The 19,418-nt window shown below is 35.7% G+C and overlaps 1 protein-coding gene across 1 annotated transcript in view; it reads left to right on the plus strand.

Moving 5' to 3' along the window:
• The window catches only part of PELP1 (proline, glutamate and leucine rich protein 1), a 157,811-nt gene that overhangs the window by 13,901 nt on the left and 124,492 nt on the right, over nt 1-19,418 (plus strand). The window contains exons 8-12 of the mRNA XM_053718249.1: nt 3,438-3,567; nt 8,728-8,815; nt 11,366-11,454; nt 11,717-11,839; nt 17,650-17,800. Of these exons, the coding sequence (XP_053574224.1) occupies nt 3,438-3,567; nt 8,728-8,815; nt 11,366-11,454; nt 11,717-11,839; nt 17,650-17,800 (581 nt within the window). The remainder of the gene's footprint in view (nt 1-3,437; nt 3,568-8,727; nt 8,816-11,365; nt 11,455-11,716; nt 11,840-17,649; nt 17,801-19,418) is intronic.

Consider the following 19,418-nt stretch of genomic DNA (forward strand, 5'->3'; position numbering starts at 1 on the left):
GTGTATACATCTCACACTAAGATGTGGTTAGGAGTCTGAAAATCAGTACAGTTAATAAATATAAGCAAAACTATACATTGTTACAAAAACACTACCAGATGCGCTATTTTAAATGGATCTACAAAACATTTATACAAAGAAAAATCTAATGTACATTGTCCCTTTAATCATTTTTTACAAAGGATCTTTTTGCAGGGGGGCATTACATTGATCAAATTCTAATGTACACCGTGTAATGTATTGTTTCTGTAAATACACGGAAAGCACCTTTTTAATTCTGTTTTGTTGATGGGGTGGTTTACAGCATCCATCTTTAGCAGTGATGGCTAACCTTGGCACCACTCATTTCAGAACTACATTTCCCAAGATTCTCAACTAGACTGCAGAGTTCCTAAGTCTCATGGGAAAAGTAGTTTCAAAACATCTGGGGTGCCAAGGTTAGCTATCACTGATCTGTGGTGTTGAGTGACTTGCAATCCATGCTTTGTAACAAGCCTTATGACTTCCATTTTTTTTTAATTCAACTTAAAGGGACAGTGTACTGTACCAGCTCTTTACCTGTTGTTGTTTTTGTTTATTTTTGCCATTTAAAATAGCTGCTTTTGTATCCCCACCTATACTGAACACTGATATTTAAGTATTGGTTATAGAAAATTGTTGTAAAAACAAATGTCATGCTCCCAGTGATGTGTGGGAAGAGAGATACTAAAATAGTTATTTCCATTGTTCTTTCTAAACAGTGAGTGATAAAATAAAGATTATTTTGAGTAAATATAGAGTGATATGATAGAGATTTGCTCTTCCTGCAAGCTCACCCCATTTGAGTTGGTTGTGGTTTCAATTAGCAGAGACAGCTGTTACATATAAAAATATACCTAACGGAGCATTTCTCATATATTTTTAACTCTGCATTTGGTATAAAAGTCATTGCAAACACATTAAAGGGACATTAAACACTGAGTTCACAGTATAAAATGATAAATTGTTTATATAAAAAAAAATCTGCAATGTACTTTAATTATTTATTTTGTCCCCTTTTCCTGTAATTCCATTCTGAAATTGTGAGCTTTTCAGTTCCTGTTAGAAATTGAAGTTCAGAACACTGTTTTATTCCACACAGCCATTGGCTGCACACTCTAGTGACCTATTTATAACTGTTCCTAATTGGCCACAACAGAGAAGGTAACCTAAGTTACAACATGGCAGCTCCCATTGTTTTATAGACATTAAAACTTTACATGTATTTTGTCACTATTTAAACAGCTAATGAAACTTTAAAAAATACATCTATTTGTTATTCTCAGACTAATCTTTTCTTTGAATGCATCATTCTATCTAGCATTTATTTAGTGTTTAATGTCCCTTTTAAGGAAAGACTAGTTTTATAGTACACTGTCCCTTTAAAGACTTCAGTAGTTTACAAGTTGTTCATAAGTTTCAAGTTTCTCCACAGAAAATTATGCTAGCCAGGTGGCATTTTGAAATAGTCAGTGAGGGCAGATTAATATTTTAAAAGACAACAAATGCCACAGCGCTAAGAAAGGAGTTTAGCAAACAAAACTGCTGTGTATATAGAGGAGTCCCTTATTCCTCAGTCAGTATAATCATAAATCAGAGATTATAGAAACTGCAGAGAAGGAAACTTTGCAGATTAACTAATAATCAAATACAGCTGCGCTTCTGTGAAGCAGCTTAATGAGTGCAATACCTGGCTACTATGAAAGAACCCTTGGTGGGGGTATATTATTATATATAGAAGGATTATAATTGGATGTAAAATCTATTTAATTATTATAATTAAAAATGAAGTTCTGAGAGAGAACTATTGATTTGCATGCATACAGTAATAGCAATATATAAAAACATATCAAATGAAACACATCTTCAGAAAAAACAGAACATGAATAACATAGAGACTGACAATATATCTAGTATCATAAAACTGACAGCAAATCCAGATGAATTCCCATACAAATATTGTGGGTATTCTATATAAAAAAACAGATCCAATACAGTCCGTTTGGAAAGAAACTTTAGCAGTCAGATGGTGTGCCGTAAGTAATTTTAGCAGTTTAGTTAGTGGAGTCAGGCTTGTTAGTCTTGTTTGTTAGCGAAAAGAAGCTGCAAGCTGCAAATATGGAAGACATGAGAAAGAGACAAGGAGATCCTTTTAAACAAGCAAAGACAGTTCAAAGGCAATGGCGCACACTTTTACATACACAGAGTTCCGTAGAATAGGTTTCCTACGACTGTCAGGATCCCCTGATGTCCTGCCACAGCGTTTGAAAGACTTGTCCGTTTACAGGTATATCCGGCAAACCGATCCAGCGGGTCAGCGCCTCAGCGCCTCAGTCCTAGCATATGTCTCGTTAGACTACGGTGGCTCAGGTGGCCCAAAAAACAGCAACGCGTTTCGGCTGATAAAAGCCTCTCTCAAGCTCAATGAAAGCTATACAGAGGTGCTACCATTTATACCTATATGTTAAGCGTGTTAAATGGGTAGAAAAAAATGCACACAGGGGGCTATGATCATTATGTGAACTCTGTTAGATCACTAATGTAGAGTGCTAATTTTTTAATTATTTTTAAATAACACTGAATTTTTTTGGATATTGAATTTTATTATAGAGGACAATCTACGAATTTTAATAAATGTATTAAATTTGCTAATTATATTTAAAGACTTAATAGTTATATATGGATGTGCTTACCCATTATCCTGTGTGAATAACATTGTTAAAAATTATAATATTCATTACCGATGTTACATATTATATTTAACAATCTCCTTCATTGTCTTCATAGAAACAATGGAGAAAATTTTCCAAAGAATTTTTTTTAATAGACCACATGTATACAAATTTCTATTAACAATCCCTAAGGGTACAGAGCGACTTAAGGGAATTTATATAGATGCAAATCTATTTATTTATGATTTAGGTACAAAATACAATTTTAAACAACTTTTAATCAACTTTCCAATTTACTTCTATTATTTAATTTGCTTCCTTCTCTTGTTATCCTTTGCTGAAAAGTTTATCTAGGTAAGCTAAGGAGCAGCAAAGAACCTAAGTTCTAGCTGCTGATTGGTGGCTGCATATTTATTCTGATTGTCATTGGCTCAACCTTGTGTTCAGTTAGAAACCAGCAGTGCATTGCTGCTCCTTCAACAAATTATACAAAGAGAATGAAGCAAATTTGATAATAGAAGTAAACTGGAAAATTGTATGTTCTTCTGAAAGAAGAAATTTGAGTTTCATGTCCCTTTAAGTTTGATTGACAGACAAGTACTTCAAAGTGGGTATTTACCATTCAGTGCCTGTCTAGACTCTGAAATCAGCACTCGGCTTGTGCACAAGGGCTGATATTAGAGTTTAAACATGTAAAGATTTAAAAATGCTGAACGTTTAAACAAAAATCTGTCTGTCTTCTATTAGACTCGGCAAGATATGATGGTCCTGGTACTGAGCTGGAATTGCCGCCCCTGGCTGAAGATGGAGCTCACAATATTCTACAGCTTTTGAGGAGATTTACAGCCCTTGGACAGTGTGTGTGTCTGCTGCTGAGGTATCTTTCTATAGACTCGCACAAAAACTGCTGTTTTCAGACAACACACAAGTTTGTAACTGAGTTGGTGTTCCTCTGGGGGCTATTCATGGTGGTATTCCTGTTTTGTTTTAAAATATGTATCAGTGATTTCAGTTAAGGGCTTTAGAGAAACTTGTGCCTGTTATTTGTGCATAGTTTATTTTAGGATGGGAGTGATGAAATGAGAAGCAATGATAAAAAAGTGTAGGATTGTACAAATGGATCAAAGGTTTACATTGCAAATGTGCAGACGTTTAGATTTAGGAGACCAAAATCCAAAGGTTAATTACAGACTCAATAACCCTTTAATGGCTTAAAAATGAGAAACAGAGCTGGGGCGATGTTAATTATGATAAATTGAAATTTGGACTGTAGAATGCTTGATTGTTTAGGAAGCGGTATTTGCAGCAAAAGAACCCCTGCTAACCAATTTACAAACTAATATTCAGATATAGCAGAAACTCTGTTTGCACATGTGCACATTGTAGTAGCCTGCCCTCTTGTAATCCCTTAAGGTGCTTTAGCACTGATTCAACTTGGTTACTATATAAAGTATTAAAGGGACAGTCTAGTATAAATTAAACTTTCATTATTCAGATAGGACTTTTAATTTTAATCAACTTTCCAATTTACTTTTGTAGTCAAATTTGCTTTTTTTTCTCTTGGTATTCTTAGTTTAAACTAAACATAGGTAGGCTCATATGCTAATTTCTAAGCATTTGAGGGCTGCCTCTTATCACATGCTTTTTAAATCTCTTTTCAACACAAAGAGACACAAAGTACATGTGGGCCATATAGATAACACTGTGTTCAGGCACAGGGGGTTATTTAAGATTTAGCACAACACAATGCTAAATTTAAGACAATAGATAATAAACAGTCACAGTCATGTGATCAGGGGGCTGGAAGACGGTTCCTAGATACAAGGTAATCACAGAGGTAAAAAGTATATTAATATAACTGTGTTGGTTATGCAAAACTGGGGAATGGGTAATAAAGGGATTATCTATCTTTTTAAAACAATAACAATTCTATGGTAGACTGTCCCTTTAAAGGGACACTGAACCCAATTTTTTTCTATCATGATTCAGATAGAGCATGCAATTTTAAGCAACTTTCTAGTTTACTCCTATTATCAAATTCTTTTCATTCTCTTGGTATCTTTATTTGAAATGCAAGAATGTAAGTTTAGATGCCGGCCCATTTTTGGTGAACACACTGTGTTGTTCTTGCTGATTGGTGGGTAAATTCACCTACCAATAAACAAGTGCTTTCCATGGTTCTGAACCAAAAAATAGCTTAGATCCCTTCTTTTTCAAATAAAGAAAGCAAGAGAATGAAGAAAAAATGATAATAGGAGTAAATTAGAAAGTTGTTTAAAATTGCATGCTCTATCTCAATCACGAAAGAAAAAAATTGGGTTCAGTGTCCCTTTAACTCAAGCCTCCCTGTGAGAAATTGAAACAAACACATGCTGCAAAATAACTAAAGAATGTATATAATGTTTCACTTGCAATTTTGAAACATTTTATGTGTTGTTGAAAATTCAAGTTTAATGGTCCTTTTTAAATGGTTTACAAATAAATCCTTTACATTTATTTGGTTTAAAATATCTGTTTTGCCTGTTGTATTCCCACCTATGCTGAAAATCTTAATACTACTGGTCATAGAAGGGCTATGTAAACAAGGATGTTTAGAAGAAGTAACATTCCCAATTAGGGGGGTGGGATAGAAAGATACTAAAATGTTATTTTTCCATTGTCTTTAAGTATTGGTCAGAGATAATGAGAGAGAAGGATTATTTTGTGTAACTATAGAGCGATAAGATACACCCTTGGGAGGCAGCAGAATTTTGAGGGAAGCACAAAACCTATATACACTACTGTGGGGGTGACATGGTACAGGTTTCTGAAAAGGTGCAACAAATATCAACTCACATTTGCTCTATTTTCAAATTAATCTGATAAATTGATCATCCAACTTCACATTGTTCCTTTTTTGTAGACGCCATAGGAAAATAGCATAATTGTCTAATTGTATAAATCTTAAAGGAACACTGTACACAAGATTTTTCTTTGTACAAATGCTTTGTAGATGATCCATTTATATATCCCATCTGGGAGTGTTTTTATAACAATCTATAGTTTTGCTTATTTTTAAATAACATTGTGCTGATTTTCAGACTCCTAACCAAGCCCCAACGTTTTAGATGTATACTAATGGGCGTTATTAATTTTGTGATTGGCTACACTTGCTTTTAAATGCTTTGTTTGTAGTATGGTGCTTTATGCCTGAGGAAACGGCTGGTTTCAGAGCTAAGAAACGCGTTTCATATATAGGGGGTATATTGTGTATGCCCCCTCTATCCACTGCTTGAATGTTTTTAAAGTGATTTTAATAAACCATTTTTTTAACTACAAGTGAAGTGGATGCACCGTTTTAATTGTTGCAATATTACAACATTGCATCTGAGCACTTTGAGTGACCTGTACCACACCAGTACACCTTGTTGGAGCCAGGAGAGGGTGAGCTGATACACCCAGAGCTATCGGCTTGCTTCTACCAGCAATTGGCTTAATGTCTACATGCTTATGCCTGAATATGCTGATCTACACATGAGGCGCCCCTCTGTTCTATGCTTTTTTTTTGTCTCCTGCTTGTGTAATGGGTATTTACATATGCAGGGGAGGGGGGTATCTGCTCTTCCTGCTTTCCCAGCATAACCTCATTAACAGTGCTAAACTGGGAGCAGGTTTTATACTGGATTTTTATATCAGTGTCTGTGCATATTCCTCTTCATAGTAGTGTCTATTAAATGCAGTTATTCGAAAATTGGTGCATACTGCCCCTTTAAATACTGAAAATAGTGGTTGATGTTTTTCATCTTCTCATAATGAGCCGATAGTTAAAACTGAAATATGCATGAGTGCATTTTAGTTTTGGATAGAAGCATTTCTGCAATATGTAATTGTATTAGAAAATTGGTTTCTAGTAAAGGTATTGATGTTTACAGGGCATATGTAGATATGCTAAATGTAAATATTGCACTCATGTTAGAACACTGTACATGCTCAGATCCACCGTGGTTGTTTTTATAACGAAAATGTAGCCGCCATTGACACAATAAATGCCACTACCAGGTCTTTGAGAGTGTGCAAACACTCAGCATGAGCAGCATATTGGCATATGCTCTTGAAACCGTAATAACTTCTATTTAGAAGTTTTTTTTCGCTATTACAAATATTGCAGAAATGCTTCATTTAAATCTACTCATGCACATTTCAGGCCTGGCCGTTATGTCTCTCTAATAAATTTGCATACAATTGTTTGCCTTCTGGCTGTGTAATTAAGCAACTAATAAGTAATTAACAACTCCCCACCCATCTCAATGTGCCTAAATAAAAAATGTGTAAGAGTATGCACATTATGTCAAGTAAGTAATGTGGGATTTGCCCAGTAATGTTCAGAAGAGACTCGTTGTGCTGCGTGGAGCCTTTTTAAAATGTGTTGTGTATATGCACACGTTATTTACATATATGCGTTGTGATTGGCTGATGGCTGTCACATGATACAGGGGCATGGGAAACGGCTGTAACTTTGAAACTTGTCAGAAATAAAAACATACAACTAGATTGATATTTATACAGAGTTTTATAGCATTGTCTTTTTAATATGCAGTTGTTGGCTGTAATTCTTCTGTATTTAATGATCCTTTTAAAGTAATGGTAAACCCAAGCATATAACAAACGCTAGGATTTACCATCAACAAAAATAAACATGACTTTCTCTAATTGTTTTGTAAAAAACAGAGTTACACTCATCGTAGCTGTTAGGAAAGCATATTGTTAACAAAGCTCCCACGGCATAGCGCTTTCTTCAATGAGGTGACGTTTCCAACTGTAGACCAATAGCAGTGTCAGCTGACATCCTAGCCCGGCTAGAGGTCTAAACGTCATCTCATCAGAGAAGAGTGCTGTGCCCTGGGCGGCCGTAGGAGCTCTGTTAGTGATATGCTTTCCTAACAGCAAGGGTGAGTGTACGCTGTCTTTTTGCAAAACGATAAGAGAAAGTTGGGTTTTTTTTTTTTGTCAATGGTAAATTCTAGCGTTTGTAATACGCTTAGATTTACCATCAATTTAAGTACTATCATCCTCTGCAGAAACATACATAGATGGTTACATAGAATTGCAGTGTATGCAGTGCTAAATGTTATACTTGTAATACAGGTATTATCAAAAGGATATCCTGAGGGTTTTAAGCATGTTGGCTACTCTCTGCTGCCCTCTAGTGGATGCTAGCTTGAATTTAGTAACAGGCTCTATGAAACCGCTTTTTGCAGATGTTAGTCTTTATTTAAAATGTGTTAAGATAATCTTTAAAAAGAGCACAACAGTTGTCACCTGTAAATATATATTAGAGACATTGTACTGAAAAAAAGTGTTCCCAGTGATCTATTTTATCTGCTGGAGTGTAAATAATTGTTTACAATTAACAACTTTTAACTTTATTTTGTCATTTTAAAATAAATGATTTTGCCAGCTGAAACTGTCTCATATGCTAAAAATGAATACTGCAGTATTCTCTATAGAAATATATCTAAACAAAATGCAGCAGCAGGAATTGACCCCAATGTGGCTTCAGAGAAGTCTATCTAATTTAAAATTATGTTCCTGCAGCTGCTTGGAATACCATGGACTTTCTATCAACTAATTTCCTGTGTACATTATCCCTTTAAGATGAATAATGTGAAAATCCTCTCTGTATCCATAAATGTAAGGACTGATGGTAAAACCTTTTTGCTGTCTGAAATGGACCTCCTAAATCACTTGAAGAAAGACTGTTTGCACTATGTACAGTAGCCGAGTAAAATGGCATTGGGGAGTTGCGGTACCCAGCACAAAAGCCTCATTTTGGCTTGAAAAGGCCCCCAAAAACTGTGCTGTCATTTCTTGATAGCTGCCTTTACAGTGTAATTTGAGTGAAGCTTGATCTTGTCTATTTGCTGCCAAAATTGTTCAAAAGGGTTCACAATAATCAGTATTTTCAGTGCCACCCTGTGCTTGTATTTGTTAATATTCTACTATGTACACCTTTTGTTAATATATAAAGATACAAACTGCTGATATATATATTTTGCAGGGATCCATTCCCTTCTCCAGTTCGTGTTCCAGTTTCTGACATTCTTAGTCTCGTCTGCAGAGCAGTAAACGTGAGCCCGAAAAACCTGGTGAGCACTCTGGGGGGAAAAGATGCGTGTGTTCAGATTTCTTATATTATAATAGAAATAGTATTAAAGGGATAGGAAAAAGAAAATTAAACTTGCATTATCAGAGCATGTAATTTTAAGACACTTTTTTAAATTCACTTTTATTTTTAAATGTGCTTTGTTCTCTTGGTATCCCTTGTTGAAAAAGAATACGCACATATCCTACACTAGTGGAAGCTAGCTGCTGATTGGTGCCTGCACACATTTGTCTCTTGTGATTGGCTAACTTGATGTGTTCAGCAGCCAGTAGTGCAATGCTGTATCTTCAGTAAAGAATATCAAGATAATGAAGCAAATTTGATAATAGAAGTAAATTGAAAAGTTGTTTAAAGTGAAAGTAAAGTTACCTGGTTTGCGATCCTCAGTCGCAGTCTTTGGGCATAAATAATATGACTTTCATTCATTTTTTTTTTTTTTTTTTAAATTTAGCTGGAATCAAAGTTATCGCCTTAATTGCAAAACTTTTTTTAGACTATCCAAATTCAACCCGTAAATAATTATTTTTTTTCACTCCGGGTCACGTTTTTTCAACAGCCAATTGAAATCTGTCCGTTAGGTGGCCGTGAAACCACGACACCCGCCTACTTATTAATCTACGCATGCGCAAATGTTTGGCCAGACACTAATATATCAGGAGCACGCTCCTGTTTCTCTGGGCACAAACAGTTTCGCCGAGAAGCGTATGCGCAGTAGAAGGCGCTGTACGGAATTTGCGCATACGCAATACAAGGCCATACACTAAGATATCAGGATCGCGCTCCCGTTTCTCTGGGCACAAACAGTTTTGGCAAGAAGCGCATGCGCAGTAGATGGGGCTGTACCGGATTAGCGCATGCGCAATACAATAGTCTCTGTGAATGCGCTTTGGAGCTACGTATAGAGCGGGTTGGGACCGCTCTATACGTCAGAACACAAATATAAGAAGTAGAGGATGGGAGGAGTTGGAATAAATACGGTAGGAAATTAGATTTTTGATAAAACTTCTAATTATTGATAAATTTATGAAAATAAAGTTAGCGATCTTAATATACTAATGGAGTAGAAAAAATTAATTTGTTCGAAAGGGACCAACTTTACTTTCACTTTAAAATTGTATGTTCTATCCTATTCATAAACGAAAATTTGTGGGTTTCCTGTCCTTTAAACGCTTTTTAATCTCCATCTGACACAACGTACAGTTCCTTGCAAAAATGGGCACAGTTTTCAGAAACTTGCGAGCATGGAGTGAAATGTTATGCTGATCCTCACAGGGCTATCCTCGCTGTTCTCTGAAATAGACATTAAAGTAAAAAAAAAAATTGCTTCTAGGCATGCTCCAGCATGTCATGAGCGTGCACAGTTTGACCCTGGGAGTTGAGAAGGATCTTTTGCTTGCGTTCTCCCCTAGGCTAATGAGCATAGGAGATAATGTGAGGTATCAAGTAAAAGGTTTTTCCACTATTTACAGAAATTAATATGTAAGTATAAATTAAAGTGTATATTATTAAAGAAATATAATAATGCATTAAGCATATATGATCAAGCGTATACATATATAATTGTAACATATATATATATATCTATCTCTCTCTCTCTCTCTCTCTCTCTCAGTCCAATAGTAATGGCACACACCAACAACAATCAATTGATGATCATTACCTGTGAGAGAACTTCAGATATGCTTAAGTCCCCTGTTCAGCCATCTCACCCAGGGTTGAATAACTCATTTTATATTAGAAAAAGAACCTACACTTTGAATTTTGTACTTTTTAAAATGTGATTTTACCTACATGAGTTAAGAAGTTTACTGTCATTTTACATTTGAATTTTGCTGCTTGCTTGTAGTATACAATTTATTGTGTACTATTATTACAAAGTTTACTTAATATTTTCAATACAATGTGTAAGATGCGTATTTTAATGAGTGGAATAATGTAATGTATGTGTGTCTCCTTCACATATATACATTCAGTGTATGCACCATTGTGAGATACAATGGATCATATGAAGGACCTAGTAGCATTGACAGATGTTTTAGATAATCTCACCTGAGTAGAGAGCTTTAGAGAATAGGGGCCATTAGGGTCAATATATTAAGCTCCTTGTTTCTGGTGAGCCTTCAGGCTCACTGAAAACCAACGTTAAGAAGCGGCAGTTTAAAGACCGCTGCTCCATAACTTGTCCGTCTGCTCTGAGGTGGCGGACAGAAAACAACCCGATCGGATAAGATCGGGTTGATTGACGCCCCCTGCTAGCGGCCGATTCACAAGAACTGCTGGTGCAATGATAAATGCAGACAGCGTATGCTGTCAGCATTTATCGATGTGCGGCGGACATGATACGCTACATTGTATCATGTCTGTCCGAACTGTAATAAATATACCCCATTGTCTCTTTCTCACAGTAATGCCACTTATTTTTTTTTCTACACCACTATTATTTTTTTATTTTTTTTTATTTACTAAATACTTTACTACCAGGTTTTTTCATATTGTAATTCATGTTTCTTTTTCTCTCTCTCTTCCTCTTAAGAGTTGGCAGGGGGAGGAGTCTCTAAAACTGCTTTTCCTGCCACGGATCCAGAAGAGCATTTTGGATATCTTGGATGCCCTAATCATAGCGTGAGTATGGCGAAGAATAATCCTATTTTACACAAACATCACTCATGTAGTTATCTTATGTGCCTAGTACTTGTAATGGAAACTATTCCATGTAACATTATTACTAGACAAACTGATGGGGTTTTACATTTTCTAACATCTGTCCATATAGTCCCTGTCATTCTTGTACATTATTTACTCATCTACCTAGTAGTCCGTTACCCTTGCTACAAAAGCTTAGTTGCTCTGCCCGTATCTACATCTCATTTTAATTGACCTACAGGTGTGGACCTCGACTGCTGTCGTTCTCTTCTGTGATCTGCAGATTGTTCCCTCAGCTGCTTAGTTCCTGGGCTGCCGTGAGAGGGGCAGGTGGCATGCCAGCAGGGCACGAGAAGCCGTACAGGTGAACTGAAATGATTTCACTCATTGCACAATGATATTGCTGTGTCTCTTATCTTTAAACTGCTAAGTAAAAGAAAGTTGCTATTACATGCATCCACCATGCAAAGTCAAGTGAAGAGCAAAAGTGTTGCAGGGAACAGTAGAGGTTTGCCTCTTTCACACCTCTGCCAGACGTATAAGTGTATTTGTCAATCTCAGGATAATTTGCACCAAAACATAGTACTCCATTGTGAGCAATGGGACAAAAATGGTTAAAACGGCACCACACACACAGAATAAAAAGTATTTAAACGAATATGAAACACTAAATTTTTCTTTTGCGATTTAGACATAGCTGCTGTTTCCTTTTTAGAGTTTGTTCATTCTCATTAATTACAGGGCGCCTGTAGTCTACAACATTTTTTTTAATAAGTATGAAATGCACAGATGGCTTGAAGTGTATTGACGCAAATTGAAATCATATATGCTTGAAAGTATGTTACATATCCTTTTTTTTTTTTAAATTTATTTTGTGTATAAAAGAGTAACATTTTAAGAGACATAACAGTGTAGTGATAAAATTCTCTAATTCATACACTAGGGACATTTACAAGGTTTTCTTTCATTAAAAAAAAAAAAAAAAAATGCTTAAAGGGAAATTCGCTTTTACAGGTGATGGTAAAACTCCACATCTTTACACAGGACGCTACCATCTTGGATCTTAGCTATTCTCACACAGAATTGGTGCACAGTCACAGATCAGTGACGTTACCAGCTTTTGCAACAGCTGTTATCTTGCATGATACAAAGAGGGAGTTTTCCATTTTTGCAGTCACTGCATTGCTCTGTATTAATCCTGAGATTTTATAAATATATAAATAATATTTAATGCAACGTTTTAAACTTAATTTTTTTTTTTTTTTAAATAACTGGACGAATATAAAGCCTTCTTAAACCAATTTGCTCAATATAGCTTTTAAAGGGATATTCCAGCCACAATTGTAATCCACAAGAGTGCATTTCAGTTCTAAATAGAAGCATTTTTGTAATATACATGTATTAGCATAAATGCTTCTAATAAAAGCTATAGCCGTTTCAAAAGTGTATTTAAGTATGCACCGTGCACTAGCATTTTAAATACTGCAGTTGCAAGGTGCTTGTACCATCTAGTAATAACTCAATCTGTTAATTGCTAACATGATACAAACCCCACTGGTGCTTTGAGCAGCTAATGCACTGAGAATATCTAGCTGCGCTTCACATGCACGTGCAGAGAAAAATGTTGGCACTAATACAGTGATAACTTTTACTTGAAGCATTTTTGCCAATACATTTATATTGCAAATATGTTTCTATTCAAAGATGTAATTCATCTATGTGCATTTACATTTTGACCGGAATGTCCCTTTTAATGTCACTTATTTTTGAATGTACACCATTTCTGTCACAGGATACAAGAATAGCTAAGCTCCAAGATGACCGCACCCAATGTGAAGATGCAGAGCTTCACCAAATAGCACCTGTAAGGGGTTAAAATTAGAGAATTGCTTTGAAACGAGCTGTAGACACAGGAGTAAAAACAATATCATGCTATTATAGTTGTGCTCATCAATTGTCACTTTAACATTACATTCTTGTCACTGAAATGTGTTAAAGGGATATGACATTTTTTTTCTTTCATGATTCAGCTAGAGCATGGGATTTTAAACAAAATCTTAATTCACTTCTATTATCAATTACTCGTTCTTTTGTTGAAAAGGAGGAACGTAATGCTTAGGAGCTGGACCATTTCTGGAGCACTATATGACAGAAGTTTTGCAAGGATGTTAACCATTTACTAGAGCACTATTTCCTGTCATGCTATGCTCTGTCTGAATCACAAAAGAAGAGTTTTAGTAGAACTCCCCTATAAGGGTTTCAGGTCTCAGATAATGCAAGTCCTCTTGCTAAGTAAAAACCTCAAATGGAGAGAAAAGGAGAATAAACTTCCATAGTGTAGTATTGCCAATACATCATCAGTGACCAGAAATGAAAGCCGTCTCATATCTAATCACTGATTGGCAATACTACACTACTGTGTACAGGGCAGGTGTTTGTTTACTGTGCACATTATACCCACATATCACATTTTTATTTAAACTTGTTAAATATGTAAAAATAAGTTAAAAGCTCTTTAAAGTGATGGTAAACTCTCCCCTTTTTAAAATCAGATCTGGAATGTAAGCGCTATTTTAGATGGAGTTTAATTCATCATGTGCAATGAAGATGCAGTATAACTTAGTTATTAATATAGATATGAAATTCAAATACCCCACGTTACACCACCCACTTCAAAAGTCAATTTTCCTGTCAGCTAAATGATTGAATTACTCTCCAATCCATGCTCTAGCTACAACAAAAGTGCCAGATGGGGAGAGCGCTGATTGGACAACAATTCAATCTGTTAGCTCACAGAAAATTTTACTTTTGAAGTGGGCGGAGGAGCATGCAGTATTTGAATTTCATATCTATATTAAAAAGCATGTTATACTGCATCTTCATTACAGCTAATGAATTAAACTCCATCTAAAATAGCGCTTACATTCCAGATCTGATTTTAAAAAGGGGAGAGTTTACCATCACTTTAAATATAAACCAATGTAGCAGTGTCCGTTCTACTAATGCTCACTGGCTGAGGAGGACAATTCTTTTGGCACATATTGGACACACTTGTTCATGCCTGAGAACAAAACATCAGTTTATTCAGGATAGGAAAATCTGTTTCTCAAAACAAACTATAATGCATTTTGAAATCATGTTCTGTATCTTTCTGTTTTACTCGCATTGTCTTTTTTTTAAACTTGTATCACTTGCAAGATATGCAAAATATCAAAATAATGGTGTAAATATTACTGGAGACACCTCAAGCCATGTTCAACTCTGCCAATCAAGTGTGCGCAGCGCAAGATGCCATTAGTGCAACTTTTTTTAATTTCTTTTGTTATTTTTTCATGCAGAAGTTAACTCAACTGTTCTGAAAGTGAGGCCAGGCGAGATTCATAATTGATATTTAGAAGTAGTGCATAGCTGCACTAGAACTGACTAACTATGTGTTTAATCGATGTGTTTAATTGTTATAGAACATTTTAGTACTGCACTATTGCCTTCATATAACATTAGAGCATTTTTTTGCACTTTTATGTCCCTTTAAAGTGAATGTAAATTTTGATGCTAAAGTGCCCGTTTTAAAAAAAAAAATCGATTAAAAACAGGGGCACTTTAATTCATCAAAATTTACATTTCACTCGTTGTGAAAAAAAACGTACCTTTTAAACTTGACAGCCGCTCCAGCTTCTCCCGGTCATCGAAAAGCCATTTCTGACGTCAGAAATGATGGATCGGTCATCCTCCAATCACGGCTTCCCCCCCCCCCCCCCCCGGGGGAATCCGTGTCTGATTCAAAGCCGTGATTGGAGGAAGCCTGATTCCTCATTTTAGACCTATGAAGAGGCTTTGCGATGGGCAGAGGAAGCTAGAGCGGCTGTTAAGATTAAAAGGTAAGTATTTTCACAATAGAAAAAAAGAGAGTGGAAGTAAGGGCGCTGAGAGCTTAAGATACCTCTTATAAGTAAACAAATATTTGTAGGATATAGATGACCAGGTACGCTATATTCAAATGTATATACAAGATTTTAATAAGCAGCAAGAACATATAAAAGAAAGTTAAAAAATACAATATATCTTTAAAACATAGGGACGTCTCCCTTGATTCTCAACTCCTAATATTCCTAATCTTAAGTATTTTCACAACACGAGTGAAATGTAAATTTTGATGAATTAAAGTGCCCCTGTTTTTAATTGAATTTTTAAAAACCGGGCACTTTAGCATTAAAACTTACATTCACTTTACCCTTAAATGACAAATGCTGCCAACACTTAAAGGGACACTAAACCCAACATTTTTCTTTCATGATTCAGGTAGAGAATACTATTTTAAACAGCATTACAATTTACTTCTATTATCTAATTTGCTTAATTCTTTAGATATCCTTGGTTGAAGAAATAGCAATGCACATGGGTGAGCCAATAACACAAGGCATCTATGTGCAGTAACCAATCAGCAGCTACTGAGCCTATCTAGATATGCTTTTCAGGAAATGATATCAAGAGAATTAAGCAAATTAGATAATAGAAGTGAATTAAAAAGTTGTTTAAAATGACATGCTCTATCTAAATAGCAAAAGAAAAAAATTGGGTTTCATGTCCCTTTAAATAACAATTGGTAGTGTTCTATTTTTCTTTCAACCTGCCATCCGCTAAAAGCAGATACCCATATTAGGCCAGGTTACAAGTGGCGCGCTAACAGTTACGTGCGAGTGATATCAGGTTTATTGAGGCTGATTTTAACGCATCAGAACAAGCGCTCGTATTACAAGTTGAAAGTGAATGCAAACGCTTGAGCGCAATTATGGTTTACGCTAGAATGATTACCGCGACCTCAGTACTGTGGTTAACTGTTTTGCAAAACAAAAAAGTTCCACAAAACACTTCAAAAACGCATTACTAAGTACAGTTACTCATAACACCATCTAATACATTTTTTGTTTTAAATTGCTTAAAGTTATAAAGGCTCAAAGATATGAGGTCTCCGGTGTAAGAAAAAAAAGGGCAGGTAAAGGGCTTTAAAGAGACATGCCGGTCAAAATATAAATGCACATAGATGAATTACATATTTGCAATATACATGTATTAGCAAAAATGCTTCTAGTAAAAGTTATCACTGTTTTAGTGTTGACATTTTCCTCTGCACGTGCATGTGAAGCATAGCTAGATATTGTCAGTGCACCCACATTTTATATACTGCATCTGCTCAGCACCAGTGGGGCTTCTATCATGTCAGCAATTAACAAATTGAGTCATTACCAGATGGTACAAGCACGTTACGCTCTCTAAACAAGTGCTGTGTTTAATAGGCTGGTGCACGGTACATACTTAAATACACTTTTGAAACGGCTATAGCTTTTATTAGAAGCATTTTTGCTAATAAATGTCTGTTACAAAAATGCTTTTATTCAAAACTGAAATGTATCCTTGTGGATTCCAATTTTGGCTGGAATATCCCTTTAACATAGAAATACATACATATCCATGTCTGAATATATATTTATATGTGTGTGCATATGTATTTACAAACCTATATACACATATAATGTGTGTGTGTGTGTGTGTGTATATATATGTATATGTGTGTATGTATGTGTGTGTGTGTGTGTGTGTGTATATGTGTGTATATATATATATATATTTCTCACATACTGGAAGAGAGCGGTTTGATCAGGGAGTGGGAGGGTAATCCCTACACAGCAAAAAATAACCTTACACGCTAACGGATTAATCCATTCACTGCCAGGAATTTCAAAAGTGTGGTGCACAGCTGCGATTAGCGTCCCAATTGCCAACAAAAGCCATGCATGTCTGCAATTTCTGCAGTAGTTGTGTGTAAATCATTTCAGTGAGAATCCCGTTGGCAAATATTTTTAATATCATATTTGGGGACTAAATAGTGGCATGGAATATACTAAAATGGGTCTAGATCAATACCTTGGGTTGTATACTTTAAAAAAAAACGACGTGTAGCAGACAAAGCTCTAGTTCTATTTAAACAGAGTAATAGAAAAAATGCTAACATTTCTCTTGTACTTTGAGCAGGTTTATCTCTAAAATTCCCAGCAGCAAAGGGGTTAAAAGACTAGTAGTGTGTTTGGTGCAGAGAAACAATGTTTTATATAAAAATGTAAAGCATAAGCTTGTATGTAGCTGTATTAATGCATGTCCATAAACCTATCGCTGCAGCTCCCTACGTGGGTCTGTATACCATGTGCTGGAGAGATGGGTGACAGTGTGTGGAGTGTCTTCTGGTGTCATGCAGGGCCCTGCTCATCATTCTGACGTGCTGCTGGCACACCTCCTGAGTGACATCACACCAACCACAGAATCACTCAAGGTGACTACAGACTGACCTTCATTCACACTGTTTAGCTAATTTTCTTGCCACGCCTCTTCTCTTTATAAATACTTATATTCTTCTCTTTCTATTTTGACCTTATTTACTCTCTTAAAATGTTTTCCTTAAGTTTGAATCTGCCTCTTTGTGTCTATCTCTCTCTCCCCTTTTTGCACTGACTAGCTCAGTCTCGCCTGGTGGCTATTTCGCTCCCTCTCACTTACTCACTAAATTTTAGTCATGTTATCCTGTCTCGCTCTGAAGGGGTTAAACTGGATTGTAGTCACATTATCCTTTGAAAAGAGAGCCAGCACTAGCTTCAGGCTGATGTAGATTTGCTAAACACAGATACATTTAGCAGAAGCTTTTTTCCAGGCTTCACAAAGGGAGTGTCAGGGGACCTTCTCTTTTCTACAGTATACTTAACAGTAGTCTATTATTATTATTTTTTTTTTGTAAGACAGAATCAGGAATACATTTGTCTCCTCTTTCATTTGTGTGCGTTTTCCTTCAAGCACTTGAATAAGAAAAAAAAAACATGGGTAAAGGTTTAGAAGAATACTATAATGAAGAACAATGTAGTTTATCAAACTGAAGTATAGAAGTACAATGAGGATGTTAAAGGGACATGAAACCCCCAAAAATTTATTTTACAATTCAGACAGAGCACACAAATGGAAACACATTTCCAATGTACTTCTTTTATTTAATTTGCTTTGTTCTCTTGGTATCCTTTGTTGAAAAGTATACCTAAGTAGGCTCAGTAGCAGGGAGCTAGCTACCGATTGGTGGCTGCACATCTGCCTCTTGTAATTGGCTTACTGATGTGTTCACCTAGTTCCCAGTAGTGCATTGCTGCTTCTCAAGTAAGGATTCCAAGAGTATAAAGCAAAATTATGATATAAGTAAATTGGAAAGTTGTATGCTCTGAGACATGAAAGAAAAAAATTGGCTTTAAAAGACTCACGGGTGATTAGTTTGCGCTCTATAAGTACCCAATAGATAGACTAATTGGATTCAAAAGGCTGTCAATGCTATTTAGCAGAAAGCATAGTTGCAGCCCAGATCATGATGTCATCAGTAGGCAGAGCTTGGCAGCCATTTCAAAGTGACCAGAAACTATATTCATTTTAAAATAACTTTTTTACTGTTCCTGCTGCATGATATAGAAAGGGTGCAGGAGGATATTTGCTGCTTAATCTAAAGTAAGACTTTAAGATGACCAAGGTGTAGACTGTCCCTTTTAAACTCCATCTAAAATATGACTTACATTCTGGATCTGTTTTTACAAAGGGTAGAGTTTACCATCACTTTATATTTATTGTTTTGTCTGCAAATGCAGTTTTCAAAGATTAAACAAGCGGCACAAAGTAATGCGAGAAGTTAGGGCTGCATTTTATACTACACATTTTAACATTTTTGGGGAAACCTTATACAATTCTTTCCTTTATTTGTGTTCCCAATGATCCATTTTACTTCTTGGAATGCATTAAAATGTTTACAAATAGCTACTTTACTTTTGTCATTTGATATATATTTTGCCTTCTGAAACCACCACTTGTACTGAAAATACTGTGGCATTGGCTATCTAAACAAGAGACACTAGTAGAAATCAATC

The sequence above is a fragment of the Bombina bombina genome, chromosome 6 (assembly GCF_027579735.1).
Source record: "Bombina bombina isolate aBomBom1 chromosome 6, aBomBom1.pri, whole genome shotgun sequence".
Classification (NCBI taxonomy): Eukaryota; Metazoa; Chordata; class Amphibia; order Anura; family Bombinatoridae; genus Bombina; species Bombina bombina.